Source organism: Staurois parvus, unplaced genomic scaffold, assembly GCF_062004578.1.
Source record: "Staurois parvus isolate SC_StPar_1 unplaced genomic scaffold, SC_StPar_1.0 ptg001302l, whole genome shotgun sequence".
Taxonomy (NCBI): domain Eukaryota; kingdom Metazoa; phylum Chordata; class Amphibia; order Anura; family Ranidae; genus Staurois; species Staurois parvus.
In genome coordinates this window covers 10,194,981-10,217,445 of record NW_028319098.1, presented here as the reverse complement: position 1 = coordinate 10,217,445, position 22,465 = coordinate 10,194,981, and the positions used below count along the sequence as shown (strand labels likewise).

Sequence of the window (22,465 nt, the reverse complement as noted above, 5' to 3'; positions counted from 1 at the left end):
AACTGTTGTTTATATTGATATTACCATGCTGATGGCAAACATGAAAGTATATGCTGTGACCATGGAACGTCTATAAATTTCTAAAGGTACAGCACTGTGAAAAAGCATTAAATATATCTAAGCCCAATAACAAAAACTTAATAAATTGCCCTGGTAACATTTTGCTAACTTTATATATTACCCGTAAAGTGTTCAGCAAAGTGGTTGACAAGGGGTTAGGACAAGCTATAACATGGCCAGTGGTGCCTGAGAAGGTACAGAAACAGTTTAAAATAATAAGCATTGTTCCAGCCACAGTGTTGAGTTGTAAGCAAACTGACCCCATAATTACAGGAATAGTTGCAACAGTGTAACAACTGCAATGTTACAACCCATTAAAGGGGGAAATCTGTACTGAAAAAGTAAGGTGTCATTGCTGAAATCTCCAAGCTAGTTGCTTGTTTTTTCTGTGGGTACAATGTCTTCTAACTACTTTTTACATATTTGATTTGGGTCAGTGGACAAGGACCTATTGTGGATCGGAGACAAGACAGGCAACTAGCATTTTCTGAAGGAGGTCAGTGATGGCAGAGAGGGAAGGGAGTGAGGAAAGGTAAGTCAGGCATTTTTGCTTTTATGTCTTCCTGTGCTGGTGATAGACATTCTTATATATCCTAGTTTTACAGGGATAAAAATCTTTCCATTGGGGTCATTTTTTTAGCAATCTGATAGATTTTACAGATAAGCAACACCCTGGCCAAAACTGGGGTCAAAAGCACCATGAAGAATCTACCTGGAGTGGATAAACCTGACACCTATCTAATACATGATACACCACTCTCATTCAAACATTATAGGAATTCTCTGCCCAAACCTCTTCTGAATGCCTCAAATGCATGCATACCTGATACGTGGAAAAACTGATCTCCCTAGCATAGGGCACTGGCATGCTAGAATCTCAGAGATCCAATTAATGAAACAGCTTACAGCAGGACTAAAGTATCAATCCAAAAAACAATTCATTATATAGCCTCTGATTTACAGCCTTGTTAAATATGAATTGGGGGCCTTAGTACAAGCATGTTAGAGAGAGGAGCTTTTCTTTTTTTCTTGACCTAACCTACTTCCCACTTCATTTTCTTTTTTCCTTTCTTCTATCCTCTATACCAGGGCTTAACATTTCAAGTCCTGAGCTACTATACAGGCCTTAAGAGTTACTCGCCACCAACAAACACACACAGACACACCTGTACACACACACACACACACACACACACACACACACAAAGACATGTACATATACACACACATACACACAGAGACACATGCACACACACAGGCACGCATACACAGAAATACACACGCACAGACACATGTACATACACACAGACATGTACGTACATACACACAAACACACACATACATGTAAATACACGCAGACAACATGTACAGATACACACATGTACACACACGCATGCTGTTAAGTGCTCTCTCCTCTCCCCTGAAGCCACCACTGGCTGACAGAGGATCATGTGACCAGAGTGAGCTGAAATTAGGTAGGCGCACACACAGCCCTATAAAAAGTTGCAGTACTTCTTTGTTCACTCACAGAGCCGGGTACTGCACTCTAGGGGGAGGCAGAGAGCACAGCACACACTCCTTCCTTTGCTTTCACTACGCTCAGCTATTGAGCAGTCTGACGGCTCCCAATGCCAATGACAGATCCGGCCTGAGCTCTGAGCCTGCTCAGCAAGACGGCCCTGGGGGACACACTCGCCCCCACCATAATTTCCACTCGCCATTGGCTTGCAGGCGAGTGGAAATTTCAAGGCCTGCTCTACACCTTTCTTACCTCACTGTCCTACCCCTTCTTCCATAATTCTAAAATACAGACCATGGCAGGGAAGACATCAACTCACTTTGCTTGCTACTTTGTGGAATTCCACTGGTATTACACGTCTACTTTGTATTGTTTGTCCTTTTAATAATCTTGCCTTGGATATGTACCAGAAACAGAAAGGACATTAAAATAGCTATCTTTTCTAGTATAAAGTTTGTATGGGTCTTCTGAACAGGGCTCATCTCACTATTACTGTTTGAAAATGGTCGTTTGGATCACCAATTAAAAAAATTTCTTTATCAGATAGGTTTTTTTATTTTACAGTCACACTACGCAGGACTTAGGTACTGTACATTTATTTGTCAAACAAAGAAAAAAAATGGCATTTTCCATAGATGTTAATGACTTAGATCAAATCCTCTGAATGTGCTGGAAAAAAAATAAAATGTCCCCATTAAATAGCAAAAAATGATTAAACATCACTGAATAATGATTTCTTAAAAACAAAGTCACCAATGCAAAAAAAAGGCACTTACCACAAAGTAAAACACTGATGCCATCGTGACATTTTCCATGCCATCTTATGGAGTCTCACTTTTAGGTTGGCTCTATGTGGCAGGCAAGTGTCTTACATATGACAGGGGGTTAAAATATATGCCCCTCCTTGAACCTGATACAACCTTTTATAGCATTTATCTTATGTTTGACAAGGACAACTTCAATTACTTTCTCTTCCTGATTTGCTAAAACTGGAGAGTGCAAAATCTGGTGCAGCTATGCACGTTAGCCAATCAGCTTCTAACTTTATCATGTTCAATAAGATTTGATAAAAAAAATGGAAGCTGATTGGTCTATATTCAGAACTGCACCAGATTGTGCACTCTGCAGTTTTAGTAAACCAACCCCAGTGTCTACTGGTTTGAAATGTCCACTGCCCTCTATATAAGCCTGAGTTCACAAAAAAATCATTCTATGTAGGGTCATCCCTTAGGGTTTGCTCTGTGACTGAAAAAGCTAGCTTTTGAAAGGTAGTACAAGACCAATAAGTAAATAAACAGTCCAGCATGACTAGCAACATGCAGAAACCAGGAGGTTCAAAAGAGCAATTCCACCCACTGTTAACAAAAGCAAACTTTACAATATGTTGGTATATCTCTTTGAGCTGTTGTTAGTCCTTAAAATTTTAGTAAAGAAAAGGCAATGAAGGGTTTACCATGTGCGTATTACTGTGTATTTGTGGACTATGTTTCTGGAAGATTAAGGTATGCCCAAATGCTCCTGTGTTAATTAGGATGGGTATATGGCTCGCTAATAGCTAGCCCTAAGGTGACATCTGTTTATCTATGGCTGTCCTTACAGTTATGACAAATAAGGAGCTGACTCTTTTTACATTCTGTTTCTCATTTTAACAGAGATGCAGCAATGATAGTCTGCAGATTTGAAGCTAAGATAGGTCAACTCCACTCCTCTGTGTTAAGTGGAATTCTACTTCTGTGTGTTTTTTGTAAGAGAAATATATACCAGTTTCCGACAAAGTGAAGACTGATTGATTACATCTGGGAATGTACCTTGGTCTCTGGACTGCTGAATGGAACTCCATAAAATGATTTTGATTTACTAAGTGCTGGTATTCTTTCCCAATTTACTCCTATTATCAAGGATCCTAAGGCCTTCCTTCCTCTAAGCCCCTTGCCAGCCCTAATGTGACTGTGCTGGACTCATCGCTTTCTGCAATATTTTGCATACAAGCTTTTGAATGCATCTCCACATATTGTTCTATACAAAACCAGAAAGTTATCATGTATGGGCAGCACAACGAACAATTAGAGAATGTCCATCACAATACTCCATCACCACAGGATGAATAACATTGTGAATGTGGCATGACTGGTACCTGATCGTGGCTGGTTTCCACAGAGTTGCCAATGCCATGGAATGTCATCTGCACAGGCGACAGTGTCAAGCATGTCATGAAATCATTCCCGCTCTGTCTATCATTGTAACTGACCTGCACCCAAAAAAAATAAATCAATAACACAGTTACTAAAATGTATAAAAGCGGTTTAAGGCAGAACTCAAACTGAGTGGTAATACCCATCAAGGGGAAATAAGACAATTGAATTAATTTATACAAAGTCACAATAACATCACTAATAAACTACTAATAAAGATTGCCAGAGACAGGGTAGCATCCATAGGAAATAAGGGCAATATAAACACTGCTTACAAGAAATGCATTTGGCACACCTAGTTCTGAGGTTTAGAAAAAGTCTAGGACAACTGTTTGACTTTTCCCTTTTCAGGAATAAACAGTGTTTTAATTGCGCAAATGCCACACAAACAAAAATGAAGCTGGAAGCAAGAGGTAGACAGGTGGTAAGGACTGGTGATTCATTTGACAATCGGAAGATATTGTAACCACCTATAATGGTGCTTAACCACTTCAAGTCCGGACACTTTTACCCCTTTCCTGTCCAGGCCAATTTTCAGCTTTCAGTGCTATCACACTTTGAATGACAATTGCGTGGTCATGCAACACTGTACCCATATGAAATTTTTTTTGAGACAGATAAAGCTTTATTTTGGTGGTGTTTATTCACCACTGGGATTTTTATTTTTTTTGCTATGTAAATGAAAATGTCCAAAAAGTTTGAAAAAAAGTGTTTCTTATAAAATGTTGCAAATAATATTTCATCATAAATCTTGGCCAAAATTTATTCCGTTATCTTTTTAGTAAAAAAATAATAACCCAAATTATTTTATAACCAAAAATTATAATTTTTAAACATTTTTTTTACATTTATTTAATTTTTTTTAGATTATTATTTTTTTTTTTACTGTCACCCTAGCAGTACAGTGTCACCATGGTGACACTGTACTACTTGTGGGGGGTGAAGATTTTTTTTTTTTTTTAGACTGATTGCTTTTACACCCATAAAGGCTGTAAAAGCAATCATGTCTGCTTCTCTCTGGCTGCATTCTTGCAGCCATTGAGAACTACTGTGTGAGCTGTGATTGGTCACAGCATGTCACATGGTACAAGGCTGTTGTGAATAGCCTTGTACCATGTGACCTCTGTGATCATTCACAGATTTCACACGTAGTAAGCAATGATGTCAGAAGTGACATCTTGCTTACTACTTTGCATGTGATCACTGATTGGCCAATCAGTGATCACATGATTGGGACCTCACACAGAGGTCCCGTACGACAATCAGTGTTCCATTGTGTTGGATCGCGGTGCTGCGCGCTCCCAGGGAGCGTGCACAAGCAGGGGGCAGGGAGGCCATTTAAAAAACGGCCACCCGACCCTGCACTGCCACCGTCCGGCCGTTTATATACAACGGCCGGACAGGAGGTGGTTAAAATGTACAATTTTGTCAAAATATAGGAAATATTTGAGTCCTATGGACAAACAAACTGTAGTTGAATAATATGGTAGTTACAGTACATCACAAATGCTAAATGAATATCTGAGATGTTTATGTCCACACTCCAAAGACTAATAGCTGTTCATTGTTATAATTAAAAGAGATTCCTGTAAGGCACAGCCAATGACACTGCAGGCTTGCAGATCAGTGAAACAAAAACACACACAACTATATTTCTGTGTCCGCCTGGCATCATGGAATTTCCAGTCATCTTTCATGATCATTAAAAGATTCCCAGACAGTCACCAATCAGTGGCAAAGCATGATTATGTGCAAATTTAAAATCTTCATGCCTTTATGATGGCAGTCTAAGCCTCACAAATATGAAAACTGAAAGCCAACCCCATCTCTTGTAACAAGGTACATGCAAATTTAGAGAGACGCACACAAAAAACCTGGAGATTTTCCTTCCTGCCATCTCCTATCGAATTTGACTTCACTGAAGCGATGCATGACTTTGTACAGCTGCGTTATTCAGGGAATTGTGAATTAAAAAAAAACTATAAGTCTTCATGGTAGAGGGACTGTGGTTTTTAGTGGAGCACAAATGTGGTGACCCCTTAGCACCTGTAGTCCACTGGTACTTCCAGCTACACAACTGAAGGTGTGTACCTAGGTACAGACCTGAGCTGGAGTAAGACTCTGCAGGAAACGAGATCCATTTGTAATGCTTTGTAGGCTCATATGTTTAAAAAAATGAATTTCAAATAATAAATGCATATTTTTTCCATATTGGAACATTTATTATTTTTCGCAGGAAGCAAAATTCTATTTTGGGATCACTATATCCTCCCAATGGACCTATAACCTTATGAAATCAATTATACATAAATCAATTATAACCTGTAAAAAATAAAGAGGGGGGAGAAATGAAATAAAATAGGCCACTAAACCCAAGAAGTGGGAATTACCATAAAACACATTTGTAATACAAATTAAAATCAGAAAAAAAGATCATATGGAAGGGCCAGCAAAGTTCCATCTACAGCCATAGCCCATTGTTTACAAACACCAGCCCATGGCGGAAACTGGAGCTATATTCCTTTGTTTGCTTTAATTGTTACACCTAAATCCCAAATATAATAGTAACAGCTGGAATTCATATAAGGGATCCATTCAACAATCTTTGGACATCAAGACTATACAGACTTGTGCTTATGAAGGCTGATAGATGCTTTTTGGGATGATTTGGACCTGAAAAAACAAGCAGGACAGATTGATGGCTTCTAGTGTTCATGGTCTACAGTTGAATGATCACTGAAAATTTTGATGTTATAGTGTATATTTACATTATGTTATGGCGTGGCCTTCCTAAAGGAAATATTTATTATTTTATCTGATCCCCCTTTTTCTTTGATAGGCAATACATTATTTATATGTAATTGATTTCATACAGTTATGGATGTTGAGCTTACTGTTGACAGATTTAAAAAAACATGATCTCTTAATCAACTGTTACAGGTTACTAAACTTTGCCACACCAAACAAATTTATACTGCACCACAGTGTATTCACGTTCCATGACTTTTCATCATGATATAATGTATGGCAACACGGTACAAAGCTAAGAGATACCAAGCAGAAGAACCATAAAGCAGTAGGGAGGGTAGTGGCTATCACTGCATCCAAGGTCCCTAATGGGCTCACCGACTGTGGTTCAAGAATGCTTGTCCCGTTCCTCTGTGCTGAAGCACCATCATGTTTTTATTAGGTCATAAGTGTGTGGCATTTGGGTGTTCAATTGTGTTAATAATAAGCAGATGCTGTTTGTTGTTTGTTCACATCTTTAATACAGGAGCTGTCAGCACTAAGATCTTACCATCGATAGAACTTGGTGTGGGACTTTTTTTTATTTATGACACTGAAAAGGTAAGTATCAAGTTGTAGAGTATTAATTTAGTCATAAGCAGAATTATTATATGCAGTATAAGATCTAAGGCACTGGTGTCTTGGACTACTAGATGGAGATTTGGTGATGTCACTACTGTGCTGCTCATTGTGCTCCTTGCTGGAGGCTTTGACATTAAGAAGCAAAACCCTGCCTCTACCAAAATGGCCGACTACACAGACAGAGACACTATGCAGAACATGCCATGGTTGGTCAGTAATGAGGAATATTCAACTGCAGAGAGACCACAGGCAATACTGGTGACTAATCCTTTGCCTTCTGTCTGCCTATTTGGTCACAACTTGAAGAGTTCAATTTTAAGGATAAAGTTTGTCGAAGGTTCTGCAAAACATGTACTATGCCAAGCTCTCAATGCCTAATAGCCAATATTTCTCTTTACATCAGGGTCCTCAAAAAGTAGGTCTACCCCCCCTAGTATAAAAGACATTCTGACCTGAACTTTTAATACACAGTGCTGCACTGGTAATAAATGCATAAAGAAAGTGCGATGACACTTATACATGTGAACACTAAAAGAAGAGCTACTAACTTGCATACAACAGGTACAGAGTGCAAATGCAACCTAAATTTTATTAATGTGCTTAAATTTTACTGACCCTTTTACCACAGTTATCATGGCTGGTGCAAAAGCCTATGCCCCCACTTCCATCAAAACATAATCAAAGCAAAATTAACAGCTTTGTATGGACTGACCCTTTATTATTATTATACAGTATTTATATAGCGCCAACAGTTTGCTCAGCACTGTACATTATAATGGGAGACAGTACATGACACAGTACAGTAACAATACAGTGCAATACACGAGGGGTTCGAGGGTCCTGCTCCTTGGTGCTTACAATCTAGGAGGGAGGGGATAGTGGTACAGGAGGAAATAGCTGTGGGGGATGGAGTGGTAGGAAGAGTGGAGGAGATCGGCAATTAGGTGAGGACGGGGTAGGCTTCCCTGAAGAGATGGGTTTTCAGGGTGCGCCTAAAGGTGAGGAGGGTAGGTGACAGTCTGATGGATTGGGGTAGTGAGTTCCAGAGGATAGAGGAAGCCCTGGAGAAGTCCTGAAGACGGGCATGGGAGGAGGAGACCAGGGAACTAGAGAGTAGGAGGTCTTGTAAGGAGCGGAGAGTACGTTTTGGGTGGTATATGGATATCAGGTCGGTGATGTAGTTTGGGGCAGTCTTATAAACAGCTTTGTACGTCAATGTTAGTAATTTGAATTTTATGCTTTGGGGAATCGGAAACCAGTGGAGGGATTGGCAGAGGGGGGTGGCGGATACGGAGCGGTTAGTAAGGTGGATGTGTCTGGCCGCAGAATTCAGGATAGACTGAAGTGGGGACAGCCTGTGATGAGGTAAGCCTCTGAGGAGGGAGTTACAGTAGTCAAGGGAATAAGGGAGTGAATGAGTTGCTTAGTAGTTTCTGGGATTAGGAACGGACATATTTTGGAGATGTTGCGGAGGTGCAGTCTACATGAATTTGTCAGCGATTGGACCTGGGTCTGGAAAGACAGATAGGAGTCTAGAATGACACCTAGTAATCTGGCTTGCGGGGTGGGACTGATGGTGGCATTGTTTAAAACATTTTAAAACACTTATTCCTAGGCAGAGGTACTAATTTCCAAGCACAATAGATCGAGTTCTTTTGCAGGTCAGAGAATTATATGCAACATATTCATTCAGTTGGATAAGAGTCAAATTATCCAGTGCAAGTAAACAGACTGGCTGTTTATGGCTTCAGACCACACAGTGGCTGCCTCTTCATGTGCACTTAAAATACCACCAGCTTGTAGATTTGTGATTTAGTAAAATGCATATTTCCACCAACATAAGTTATGTACTGGTCAGAACAGTGGATCAGTAAACCAATAATCTGATGATGTTGGTCTGATTGACCACTGATCTGGTTGATAAGGCAGAAGAAAGATATATGCACAAGATCACCGTGTATGGTTCACAGTAGCTTTTCTACACACCTGCGTCTCTGAAAGAGAGTTTTGTAATCTGTCTCCCAATATACCAGTAGCCAATACTACACTGCTGGAACTGAAGGTCACTGGGCACATGCTGCATCTTAACATTACTGAGAAACCATTGTGGGTAAACACAGAGGATGGAACCTATCTAGAAACTCTTTTACCAAATATCTTAAGTCAAAGTGTTGAAAGCTTGTAATAAAAAGTTCTTTAATCTGACTCTCAACCGATATGTAAAAGATGCCCCGGGAATATTACAACATGCATCATAAAAAATGGTATATATTGACCAAAGTTTTATGTACACTACCCAATATCTTGTTTAAAACAAAACTTGAACCTCCAAAAAAGAAAATGCACAAAGAAGTATGTTTGTTTGCAACTCATTCCCAATTGGAGACATTGTCCAACACCTCATTCAGGCAAAAGTGAGAGGGATTCTCTGCAATGGAGTCACAAACAATAAAATTGTGATCGTGGTTCTATCCCTTCTCCACACTATCCAGAACAGACAAAATACTTTTGGCTGCAGTTTGGCTTTATTAAATTCATTAAGACTATACTGGATATGTAAGGGCTTTTAACTTTATTTGATTCACCTCCTGACCCCTAGAGATCAAGAGGCTTTGTTGCCTGACTTTGTTCTGTGATGTCACTGGATGTAGCAGCTTAGTACTCCCAGCATATTCCGGATTTGTTGTGCGTGATAGGAAAGGAAAGCCAGGCAGGAACCATGGAGAATGAATCCGGGCTCCAAGAAACTGCAGGCAAGCTGTTACCTATTTAGAGAAAAAGAAACTATGGAACATTACTACAGGTGTTCTTCCCTACTCTTAAAAATGCTCAATATGACATCCAACATGGATGCAGGCTAGATTGCTAATAAATTAAAGAACAACTCCATTAGGTGTCCTTAACTCTCTAAATAGCCACACAGTTTAAAATTTATATATATATTTTTTTTTTTGTGGAATCTGCAGTAATTCACATTCATATAGCTCAGTTACTATGAATCAGGAAAAAAAAAGCTTGGCTCTGGTGATGCAATTGGAGCTTTGCAGTAACAGCCACCATGACAAATGACATCACTGTGGTTTCCTTTCGGTTGTCTTTAGTTCTGTGCATGCTGTGCTGTTAGTTAGCATGATATATTAGTGTGGTACAGCACAGATCTACATTGCATTGTCACAAGTACTGCTCCCTAATGCCAAGGAAGGTAAAGAGGTTGTATAGTAACCTCCAAAGTGATTTGTTTAAAACAGCATAATGTGTTATTTTAATAGAACCAAAGTACCAAATAGGCTGGCAGTACTCTAGCAAATTTTCGAATGAGCACTCGTACAAAAATTCTCATCAGTATATTTGATGTGACAAATGACATAACTGCTTTTAACATTCGATTTTAGAGTGAACTGACTTCCCTAAAGGAAAAACCTTCACTGTTTTAGAAATTAACTTGAGAAAAACTTTCCATCCTTCTCTGAATTTTCTTCTCACTGCAGTCAAAAACAAACATCAAATTTGACCCCACTAATGATCAGAAAGTCGAATAATGCTCTTAAAACAAACATTTTCAACTAAAATTCAACTACTGCATGGCCAACTTTAGATACTTGAAACCTGTGCTAGCCATCACCTAATATTCCCTCGGCTTTCTCAACAAGTAAAATATACTTACAAATTTCATATGCAGATGACCAGCTCTTTTAACTGCTACAACCTTTAAAATAATCAGACTGTTTCCAGCACCTCTAAATGAATTGGACTAGTCAGATTGCGTATGGCCCCATTTCACACGCACAGGCGTTCCACCATTAAGTTTTTGACCCAGGATTAGACAGATCAAAGATGAACAGCAATGTATCCCTGTGGATGGCTGGATGTAACTGGAAGCACTTCCATGTATATCTAGATCTTTTCATGTTCGACAAACCAAATACTAAAGTTTGCATTCAGGTATGATTTTGCAATGTAATAAATTCGTAATGGAAATAAACAGACACACATCCATCTTCATCTTACCACCCTTTGGGATTACATAGGTCTGTTTTCCCCCTATCACAAGATGGGAAAAAAAAAAAACTGAACAGAAATCGGAAAAGACACAAAATGTCAAATAAGTAGCATCCATTTCCAATCTGATCGAACTCAACAGGATGTCCATCTATGGATCCACTGCTGCAATGAATCAGAGGCACTTTTGTAAATGGGGCCTATAATAGACATTCACAGTAAATCATGCAGACCCCAATCATACTCTACAGCTGAAACAGCACATGTGCAACCAATCACAAAGCCAATGGTATGCTGCACATAATAAATACTAACCATTTACAACACTATAACACCTGTTCATTCACAAAATATTTCTAGAACTTCGGTAATGTCTTTCACAACGCCATATTCTTATCAGGTCCAGTTTCATGCATGTACACACTCTCAAGTTGAATTCTGTAACTATTAGAATCCACTGACCAGTTCAAGATTCAACAATATTGTATCAAACACCCTCTAGTAGATTCAAAAGGCTAACCTGCTAATTCTCTTCCTAACTCGAAATTTGGACAACTAAGGAGACTGCCCTTTCGATCTTGATGCAACTTGCTCTAGACTTCAATGGGGCCATCTAAATTTTCATCTGACACTATAAAATGGTTTCCACATAGGAACATACACATTAAACACTGGTCTAATCCACCCAAAAGAGTACAACATTTTGGTTACAATTATGAAATATTGCAATTTCTGCTCAGGTAAGCAAACTAATTTTTTAAATGCTGATGGTAAGCGTTTTACAAAGTAATTTCTATTTTTACGGATCTGTTCCATTAGAAAGATTTATTCTTACTTTCTGCCTTGCTGACATTTGCCAGGAAGGAAGTGACTGTAACCCTCCAAAAGCAACAAGACAGAAATTAAAATACTTTAATTTACCTGAGTATTGGAAGGCTAGAACCTCTGTTAGATCTTATTTTCTCTCTGCCTCTCTTATGCAGATTTGCCCTCACTTCCTGTCTGGTGAAACGGTTGGCAGGAAGTGAGGGTATTTCGCTCTACCAGAGCCCCAGATAGTAGTAAAAACCTGACCTAAGTACTACTCCTTTCTCCACATCTAAACTACAACATTTTTTTCTAGGCATGGCAATAGGCTGGATTTGCAATGTACTCCACTTTTCAAAAGCTAATAAAAATTGACAAAATGATAATACCAAGAACATGAGCACTTGTGAATTACTGATGAGAACCTGTACTTCCTCCAGCTGTCTCCCATCAGGCTTGACCTTCCACGTATCACCTCTCTTTTATCTGTCCCTGCCCAGATAAGAGAAGATCATGAATATAGATGTGCAGCTGTATAGAACAGGGAATGCTTGATCCAGACAGATTAAAGCCAGGATAGAAAGCCAGGTCATATTTTGAAATGTACCCTCAAATCCCTCTGGGGTCTTCTCTCGCTCATTTCCAGCACACTCTTACAAGCCTTCCCTGACTGAACTTCAAGCATACATTCCATGATGGAACATCAAGATCCGAGCAGAATAAAGCTCTGGATTTACTGTGTGTCCAACTTTACAGCTGCAATAGTTTTCAGACTTTCTGCACATTTTACTTATTTATACACAGTTAATAATAGATTGCAGCTACAAGAATCCCAAAGAAACTCCATTATATAACTATATTTTAAAGTTCATAGGCACTATTTTCACATCACTGCTAATAATGTGCAAGCTTTGACAGTTCTCTTTAATGTCAGAGTCACAGCAATATTTGCTCACGAAACAAGAATAAGGCATTGTGGGATTTGCTGTTCCTTCAAGAGCTGAAGGTCCATTTTCAGACTTTTTCAAAAGGGGTCCACAGCCATCAAAATCTTTTTTACAATAATGTGAGGTGCAACGTTTTACTGCATCCAAAAAGGTGTAACAATAAACCAAGAACTGTAGTGATCTGCCTGGTGTTTCAGTATGGCAGAGGTGTATGAATCACAAGACTGGTTGAATATATTTAAAATCCTTCATTAAGTAAAACAACAAACATAAGTATTTCAACGCTATACTGGGGTAACACTTTAGCACCCATTAAAACTTGGGCCTTTTCTGTTCATTTCCCTATGCATTCCATTCGCTCTAATTGTACCTGTTCACACTTGTATGCTCAGTCGCCCTACACACTATACTCAAAGTACATGAGCATATTCAGTAGTTTTGATTTGATAGATTTCAAAGTTAACACCTGTGAATGAGAGATACTTGCATTTTTCGCACTTGTTTTTTGCCGGAAAAATTCCTGTCTAGCTACAGAACCATTCTCCTCCCCTTGCCCAGCCCAGAAAATAGACTCCTAAAGCTTGAAACATGAAAAAATGCCAGTAAACAACCTGGAAAAAAAAATGAAGTTTCAAAATCACTAGGAATACAGTATTCTCAGGTGTGAATGCAGGCTTAAAGCCCTTACAGCGCAATCTGAACAGTTACTGGAAATTAAATCAAGTACTTTCAGAATGCAAAATTACTGGAAATTAAATCAAGTACTTTCAGAACGCAAACCTGTCAAACATCATATTGAAGACATCTTTAAAAAACCTTAAAAAGTATTTTGCTTCCCTAATGACATGCTGTATCTGCAAGAATGCTATTGTTCCTCTAGCTGTCTAGGGCAATGAATCCTTTTGCTATTAATCTATGTTTTCATGTCAGCAGATTAACAGAGATAAATCAGCCTAATTAAAAAGGGGTGGTGGGGAAGGACCCAACAGGCGTGAGTTCTGGGGCTCCCAGTGTGAAAGAAATCCAACCTGGCAGTAGCTTTGCGCCATCCATTTTCCCTGGTGCACATTTATTAGCAGGGAAGAGAAATAAGATGGGGGGAGGTCTGTAGAGGTCAGCCGGCAGCAGAAACTCTCACAGAGTGTCATTCATAGACCCAAATCCACAACGTGCTCAGGAACACACAGAAAGCAGTAGGGGTTCACCATGGTCTGACTAAAATATATATCAGGCAATAAAAGCCTTCAGAGCAGCCTTCTTCACAAATCTCCAGTATTAAATGGGCAAGACCTTGGAGTATGGACAAAAGATGTAAATGGCTTTTTTATGCCTCTCCAAAATTTACACCCATCTGTAAATGCCACTGAAATAATGAAAAGATTTGTGACACATCCTTCCCCTGTACATAAAAATGTGGGTGCTAATTCACCGGGAAGAGGCAATTAAACTGTATTTCTTCTACTGATAGTGATGGTCACAGACTGGCTCCCTTAAAGTACTTCTTGCTTTTATTTATACTGCCCTTTTCCACAAATATTCATTGATATCCACTATTATCTTCAACATAAAATAGTGCCTCTTGTTTCACCTTTACTACCATATGTGTAAACATCTATAGGTACAGTATACGACAAAGGTGCCTCTAGACATTAGAGAATATATGACTGATCTGTTTGATAGGATTAGGGAACACTTGCATGACTGTAGGTCTGATTTGGCTGCTCCATACATCTCCTGCTCAATCTTTTATTTTTATTTTTTTTTAGGAAGAGAGCTGATTGGATGGGTTGAATTCTTGTTAGAAGTTCATTATTATTATTATACAGGATTTTTATAGCGCCAACAGTTTGCTCAGCGCTTTACAATATAAAGGGAGACAAAACAACAACAATACAGTTCAATACAAGAGGGATAGGAGGGCCCTGCTCCTTGGAGCTCATAATTATTACCCCCAAGAGAGGTCAACACTAAGCATGTCCACAAAATGCTCTGCTACCCATAGGCACAGGCCATGCCTGTTTGCCCAATGCAAATCCGTATAACAAGAAAAAGTGCTGGTCTACATTTGTCTGTTGGTATCTTGACGCTAAACTCCAGGTACACATCTAAATACACACATAAAATGCCTATTTGGGAGCGAATTTTTAACCCAAAGGATTTTTATCTCTACCCATTCAGTCCTTGGCCGTGCTCTGTTACTCAGCAAAACCTGAAGAATAAAATCTTACCTTTTTTTGTTAATTTTATTGATTTGAATCATAAAGAAGTAACAAACATGTAAGTTAATAAAAAAATAAGTAAACAGAATATTATTCTGATATGCACATAGTATAAGAACACAGAAAAAAAGAGAATTTCACCTTCGCCATTGCAGAGAAAAACTGAGATAAGTCCCATAACAAAGCTTTAGCAGCAGCCTTATTGACCTCCCCTTATCAACTATACTATGCCTCTACCTCTCACTTTGCACCCAGTACTGTAATGACCGATGTTGGCAACCTCACTCCCTGACTGTGTGACAGCACTCAAGCCTACTGCTTGGCTGCTAGACTAGAGCAAAAGAGGTCACATGCTGCTCCACACTCAGAAGTACTGTCCAGGAAGAGAGAAACTAATACTGCTGTAGTAAGTTAAGGAACCCTACAGCCCACGTACAGTCTGCTCAATCCAGGATGGCAATAACTCCATCCTGATGTCATCAGGGGCACCTTTTCCTGGACAGCACTGTATTATATATTGAGCTTATGCCAGTGTGAAGTGCTTGCTTTTTCCTTCATACATGTGAGTGTATTTTATTCGTTTTTAATCAAATATTTCATGACGGTGAGCACTACGGTTTTCCTTTGAGCTTAAGAGAGAGATATCTTCCCAGTTGGTCTGACCGCTTAATGTAGTTGTGGAGATGGACTTTGTGGTTCCTGTGTGTTGTGTTTGGCTATGCATACAAGCTGGATCAAAATGAAGATGACCATTCCCCAATTCTTTTCCAAGTGTTCTCTGGGTCCTGGCGCCTGATATTATGCTGGTTTGACCTTTGTAGCGATGGTCAATATTTGAGGTGTGCGTTTGCCCTTTGGGTTACGTTGGAGGTCTTTTCACTTGGAGCACATTCAATTACAAAGAACGCGTGATTTTATTCTGCACAATTTGGGATTGTTCATAATTTATTCTTTATACTAAGTGGAATGTTTTTTTTTCTTCTGATTGGTTATTTTGCCTTTTTGTTCCTTCTGACTTGCTACAGTATTTTGACTGTTTTGTGTAACATATGTTATAGTTATACACACATACACATTTTTAGCTCTTTGGATTTAGTATAACATTTCAATATCCTGATATGATAATAATGTTTTCTTATATTTTAGTTTAGGTTCTTAGCGCAGCACGTTCCTCACATATAATTGTTCTATTTTGTCCATTTAAAACCTACCTCTACTACAACAAATTGTGTGTTGTGTAATAAGTGACAGGTTACAAGGACTAGCTAATGTGTGAAATAGAAAAATAATTTTTCAACATGAACAATGTTAAATCTGATTATCTCCAGGTAAACCTGAAGTGCCAGTTCTCTAGTTTGTGCAAGCCAATGTGTTTCATTTGAAAAGAGACAAACAATTATTGAACCTGGCAACATGCTAAAATAGATTTTTGTGGCTTTTATGGGTCCCTGCAACCTCTAAAGCTATTTAAATTAAAGTAAACGTCATGAGAGAAATATATGGGCCACAAAGGCTGGCCTCCTCCTGAATGTCCAAACCTTTGGAAGCTATAAAAATCCAGCACACCTGCTTCTCTCTTCCAGTTTGATAAAATACGGTTTTGGGTGGAATTGTATCGCCTTCTGTGGCACCTTTTAAGTTCTTAACAGGGGGTTTGGTAGCAAAGCACATGTTCCCACCATTTAAGCAGGACAGGAATTGTGGCAGGTAAGCGATCTTCCACACTGTAGGAAGCAGCTCCTGCAAGATTTTAACTCTGGCCAGTATTAACAGCAACATGCTTTCTTATCCCTACAGCTACAGGGACACATTCACAAGACAGCAGCTGGGGGAAGGTACAGAGAGCAGAATGGAGATGCGGGCATACAACCCACCCAAAGTGTAAGATGCTGAGTGCACGTTCCTACCAGTAAGCATATCTATTGAAAAAGCCTGCCTTTTGCTTGCATTACTTTCAGTAATGCAGCTATGTCTGAGAACCTGCCTGTGACTGTATACTGAAGAAACAGCAGCAAATGTTCACCCACTGTGAAAAGTAGTACAGCCAAGGGGATTACAGGCAGCTGATAGCAAGACAGATTCAGGTTCTTCTGCTAGGTGTAATGTCAGGGGTTGGACAAAAAAAAAATGGAAACATGATTTGCAGCTGTGACAGTGACATGTTTTGCGTTGAAAGTGGAAGTGATGTAACATTCTTTTGCTTCTGCTGTGTGATGAGACACCTAGATAACAGGTTGGAAGCCACACTTTTGTCATTCACTGCATGCACTGCTAGTAATACAGAGTCATGTCAGAGTTTACTGAGCTTCAAAGAGGGCAAATTGTTGGTGCCCGCTTAGCTGGTGCCTGAAATTTGCTGTGCCGTGAGGTACAGTATCAAAGGTTATGATGGCATACAGTTTCCAGGAAACCGTCGTCTGATAGGCACAAGTGCGGTTGACATGGTCAACCGATCAAACAGACAAATGGACATTGTGCAGGATTGTGACCCAGAATAATAAAACAACTGCTGCAAAAGGGACTGCAGAGCTTAGTGTCAGTCTCGTGAAAACTGAGATTAAGCTCTGCAGTCCCATTTACAGCAGTTGTTTTCTTATTCCGAGTCAGAATCCTGTGCATTGTCCTTTTGTCTCTTTTGTTCAGCTGACCAAGTCAACTGCGCTTCTGCTTATCAGACTACGTTTTCCCGGAAACTAAATATGCCGTCATGACCTTTGATACTGTACCTCACGACACGGCAAATAAATTGGCAACTTGAGGCACAGAGGCACCAGCTATGCAGGCACAACCTGCACTCTTTGAAGCTCAGTAAGTTCTGACATGACTCTGTGTTACTAGCAGTGCACACAAAGAATGATGAAAGATCACACAGCGGAAGCAAAAGAATATTACATCACTTACGATTTCAATGAGAAACACGTAGTCACTTTCACACAAATCGTATAGTGTGTTTATTTTATCTTGTTTAATTTAAACTTCTAATCCTGACCTACAAAGCCGTTCATAACACTGCCCCTGACTACCTCACCAACCTGATCCCCAAGTACCACCCTACCCGTACCCTTCGCTCCTCACAGGACCTCCTTCTATCCTGCTCCCTGGTCTCCTCCTCCCATGCACGACTGCAGGACTTCTCCAGGTCCTCCCCTATCCTCTGGAACTCACTGCCCCAATCCATCCGACTGTCGCCTTCCCTCCCCACATTCAGGCGCTCCCTCAAAACCCATCTCTTCAGGGAAGCCTACCCCACCCTCACCTAACGGCCATTCTCCCTCATTCCTCCCACCACTTCATCCCCCTCAGCCACTTCATTCCCCTCAGCCACTTCCTATTGTTCCACTACCCCCTCCCTCCTAGATTGTAAGCTTGAAAGAGTAGGGCCCTCTTACCCCTCGTACGCTGTCTGTTTTTGTTGTACTGTGACATGTATTGTCCCCCCTATTGTACAGCGCTGAGCAAACCCTTTGGCGCTATATAAACTCGATGTAATAATAAATTAACTGCCTGTCTCCTGGAACCTCCCCCATGCTCTTGAGACACGTATTGAGAGACACAGCAAACCTTCTGGCAATGGCACGTATTGATTTGCCATCCTGGAGGAGTTGGACTACCTGTACAACCTCTGTAGGGTCCAGGTATCACCTCATGCTACCAGTATTAACACTGACCCTACTCAAATGCAAAACTAGTGAAAAACAGTCAGAAAAGAGAAGAGGAGTAGGGAAAGAAAAGTCAGTGGCCTTCACCTGTAAAACCATTCCTGTTTGGAGATTGTCTCATTGTTGCCCATATAGTGCACCTGTTAATTTCATTAACACCAAAGCAGCTAAAACTGATTCACAACTCCCTCTGCTACTTAACTGACCAGATCAATATCCCAGGAGTTTAATTGACTTGATGCTATACTCTGATTAAAAAGTGTTCCTTTAATTTTTTTGAGCAGTGTGTATATATATATATATATATATATATACACATATATATATACACACATATATATATATACATATATATACATACATACACACACACACACACATATACACACACATACACACACACATTTGAGATTTAAAGGAACAATGACAAAATAAACACAAATTAAGGCAACTGTTGAAGGGAGGATGCTGGAAATGGCAATCCTTGAACAGCTGGCGAGATGCAGGTTGACTTGGCAAGCATACCTCCTCTGTGAATGTCTACGTCTTATATAAAGAAATGCAGGAAATCACGAACTTGAAAATGACAAACTTATGAATTAATTCCAGTTAGGATGCGTGCACAGTGTGAAGGGCTCTAGTCATGGATTTGGAACATCTGTTTTAGAAAGGGCTCACGAATTTGACTATTCCCACAGAGGGAAAACAAAAGCCATTACACACTTCCAGCCGTGGATTACAAAGTGATGGTTCTATGTGAGGAGTCAGATGCCAGCACAGGGGATTTGGAAGTGTGTGGTATTATGCAAGCACTGGATATGAAAATGTACAGATTTTTGTCTCTGTGTCTGGTCCAAGAAGAGAAAATTTTCTAACTTCATAAAAAACAGGAAAGCTCAACTACAGGGGCAAAAGAGCCTGTAGGCCCATAACTCAAGGTGCCAGAGTATATCTGCTGCTTCCCTTTATTCAGCAGCTGTGTGCTTATATCCTCCACAATCTTATGTTTTCTATTAGATATCTAGGAGCCCATATATGTTTTCCTCTAGAGCCATGAGGCATAAAGTTTCTTTTCTGACAGGAAAATACTATGAAAACATTCTAAGAACATGAAGAGAATATGGCAGGTCCATGTGTGGATTGATGTAGGGTATCCAGCATCGAAGTGAGAGATGATGAAGACCCAGTAGAACCGGACAACAGCCTGTATACACCATACACTGAAATTTCCCTAACAGCAACAAAAGTCCAAATACATACAAATCAAAGTCTGTAGATCTTCATATTTAAGGACTATTGAGCTGCAATATATATTATATTTTTTTATTTTTAGATACGACAAGAAATAACAGCAATTTGCATGTGTCATTAACAATGATGGCTGTTGAGACATTGGTGCCAGATCCTCTGGGGATGAGGTTTTCAGCTTAGCTGGTACAGTATATAACAATGGCTACAGAGAATAATAAAGCATCCAAATTGAGGACAACTCATATGAAACGATTATTCAAAGAATAAAATCAATAGTAATCTCTGAAGAAAATATAGTAGTAGAAGCTCATCTCCAAGGATGTCTTCTGGCAACTTTGGCTGGATCACTATGAAGATATAGGTTTGGGAGCCACGGCTTTAGAGTTCTAAGATTGTAATTTTTAGAAGATACTGAGGTGATTCTACAGCTACCTATTACAGAACTACCTCTTTATAGATCATTTAATTTGTGATACACATAAGAAAAGTATGATTTTCTGCCTCTGGAGTGGGAACTATAGCAAATTATCAGTGTCTCCTCTGCAAAAAAAAAAACAAAAACTAACTCTACACCCACTAACCTGGGTGGACAATAGCGCTGTTTAAAAAAAAAACAAAAAGAAAAACACAGGAGCAAATGTGAAATAGTTAGAAATAGCAAGCCAATAAGATTTTCAAATGAAAGCATGAAAATGGTTCAAAATAGATAGTGCCGCGCTCCCATGTACCAATATGTATATCTTATACTTTCAAAGTGCTAATGAATAGCTTTCAAGATACTGCATGTATCAAACAATTATTACTAGTGACTCAAAACATCATTGTGAATATTAATCTTCATGCAAGTGACATTAATAACTGATAATCCTAAGGTGATAGTGCCTATTAAAGTACAGTGATATACAAATCAGAAATACTCCTCTATTCTACTGTGATCCTTATATTTATATTGTGCAAACACATATATATTATGTGCACGTGCTTATGATATATTCAATAAAAAAAAAAAAAAAAAAAAAAAAAAAAAAAAAAAAAAAAAAAAAAAAAGTCTTTCAAAATAAATGTGCAGGTGGATTCTTTGTTCCCTCTCGCCGAGTGCTTAATGGTCTCCCTATGTGCTCACCTCTATATTTGCCTGAATAAATCCAGGAAAATACACTTTTTATCCTTCCAGGATAGATGGGATGGAATGATGCTCTTGAATTATCTCAGAAGGTGGATGTGGATTTATATTTGTTCTCCTGTAGCTGCTCATGAGTGGGTATACTGACCATCTCTCTGAGGATCTCCCAATTCCCCTCCTGGGGCTGTTTCCTTTTCCAGTCCTCCTTATATCAGCTCAAAGGGTGTTGTTCAATTGAGAAAGGAAGACAAACAGACCATAGTGTCTTATCCTTGTGCAAAAAGTATTTTTGCACAAGGATAAGACACTATGGTCTGTTTGTCTTCCTTTCTCAATTGAACAACACCCTTTGAGCTGATATAAGGAGGACTGGAAAAGGAAACAGCCCCAGGAGGGGAATTGGGAGATCCTCAGAGAGATGGTCAGTATACCCACTCATGAGCAGCTACAGGAGAACAAATATAAATCCACATCCACCTTCTGAGATAATTCAAGAGCATCATTCCATCCCATCTATCCTGGAAGGATAAAAAGTGTATTTGCCTGGATTTATTCAGGCAAATATAGAGGTGAGCACATAGGGAGACCATTAAGCACTCGGCGAGAGGGAACAAAGAATCCACCTGCACATTTATTTTGAAAGACTTTTTTTTTTTTTTTTTTTTTTTTTTTTTTTTTATTGAATATATCATAAGCACGTGCACATAATATATATGTGTTTGCACAATATAAATATAAGGATCACAGTAGAATAGAGGAGTATTTCTGATTTGTATATCACTGTACTTTAATAGGCACTATCACCTTAGGATTATCAGTTATTAATGTCACTTGCATGAAGATTAATATTCACAATGATGTTTTGAGTCACTAGTAATAATTGTTTGATACATGCAGTATCTTGAAAGCTATTCATTAGCACTTTGAAAGTATAAGATATACATATTGGTACATGGGAGCGCGGCACTATCTATTTTGAAAATATTATATATACACTAGCATATGAGTCAGTGCAAGTGCCAGCGAACCTCACGTGAGAAATAAGGACATCTAAAGTCACATATTGAACACCTCATTTCATAATAGCTCACAAGCATTCACCATTTATATGAAAATGGTTCAGATGGGAAACCAAAGTCTGACCTATACCCCACCAAATAGTCTTAGAGTAAACACAAGCAAGACTGATCTACCTAAAAAAAAAAAAAAAAAACCCAAAAGTTCATCTGAAAAAATACACTTAGGAGGGAACATGTTGAAGTCCGATGGATTGCTAATGGGACATATAATTCCTCCTTCTACTTTAACACATAAATAGAT

General features: G+C 39.2%; 1 protein-coding gene across 7 annotated transcripts in view; it reads right to left on the bottom strand.

Moving 5' to 3' along the window:
- STAU2 (staufen double-stranded RNA binding protein 2) overlaps positions 1 to 22,465 on the bottom strand; it is a 353,166-nt gene that overhangs the window by 76,108 nt on the left and 254,593 nt on the right. For 5 of the 7 annotated variants that reach the window (XM_089661030.1, XM_089661035.1, XM_089661031.1 and 2 more), the window contains one exon: positions 3,714 to 3,827. The exons of the other annotated variants lie outside the window; for them this stretch is intronic. In XM_089661030.1, coding sequence (XP_089517156.1) covers positions 3,714 to 3,827 — 114 coding nt within the window. The remainder of the gene's footprint in view (positions 1 to 3,713; positions 3,828 to 22,465) is intronic. 7 annotated transcript variants of the gene reach the window in all.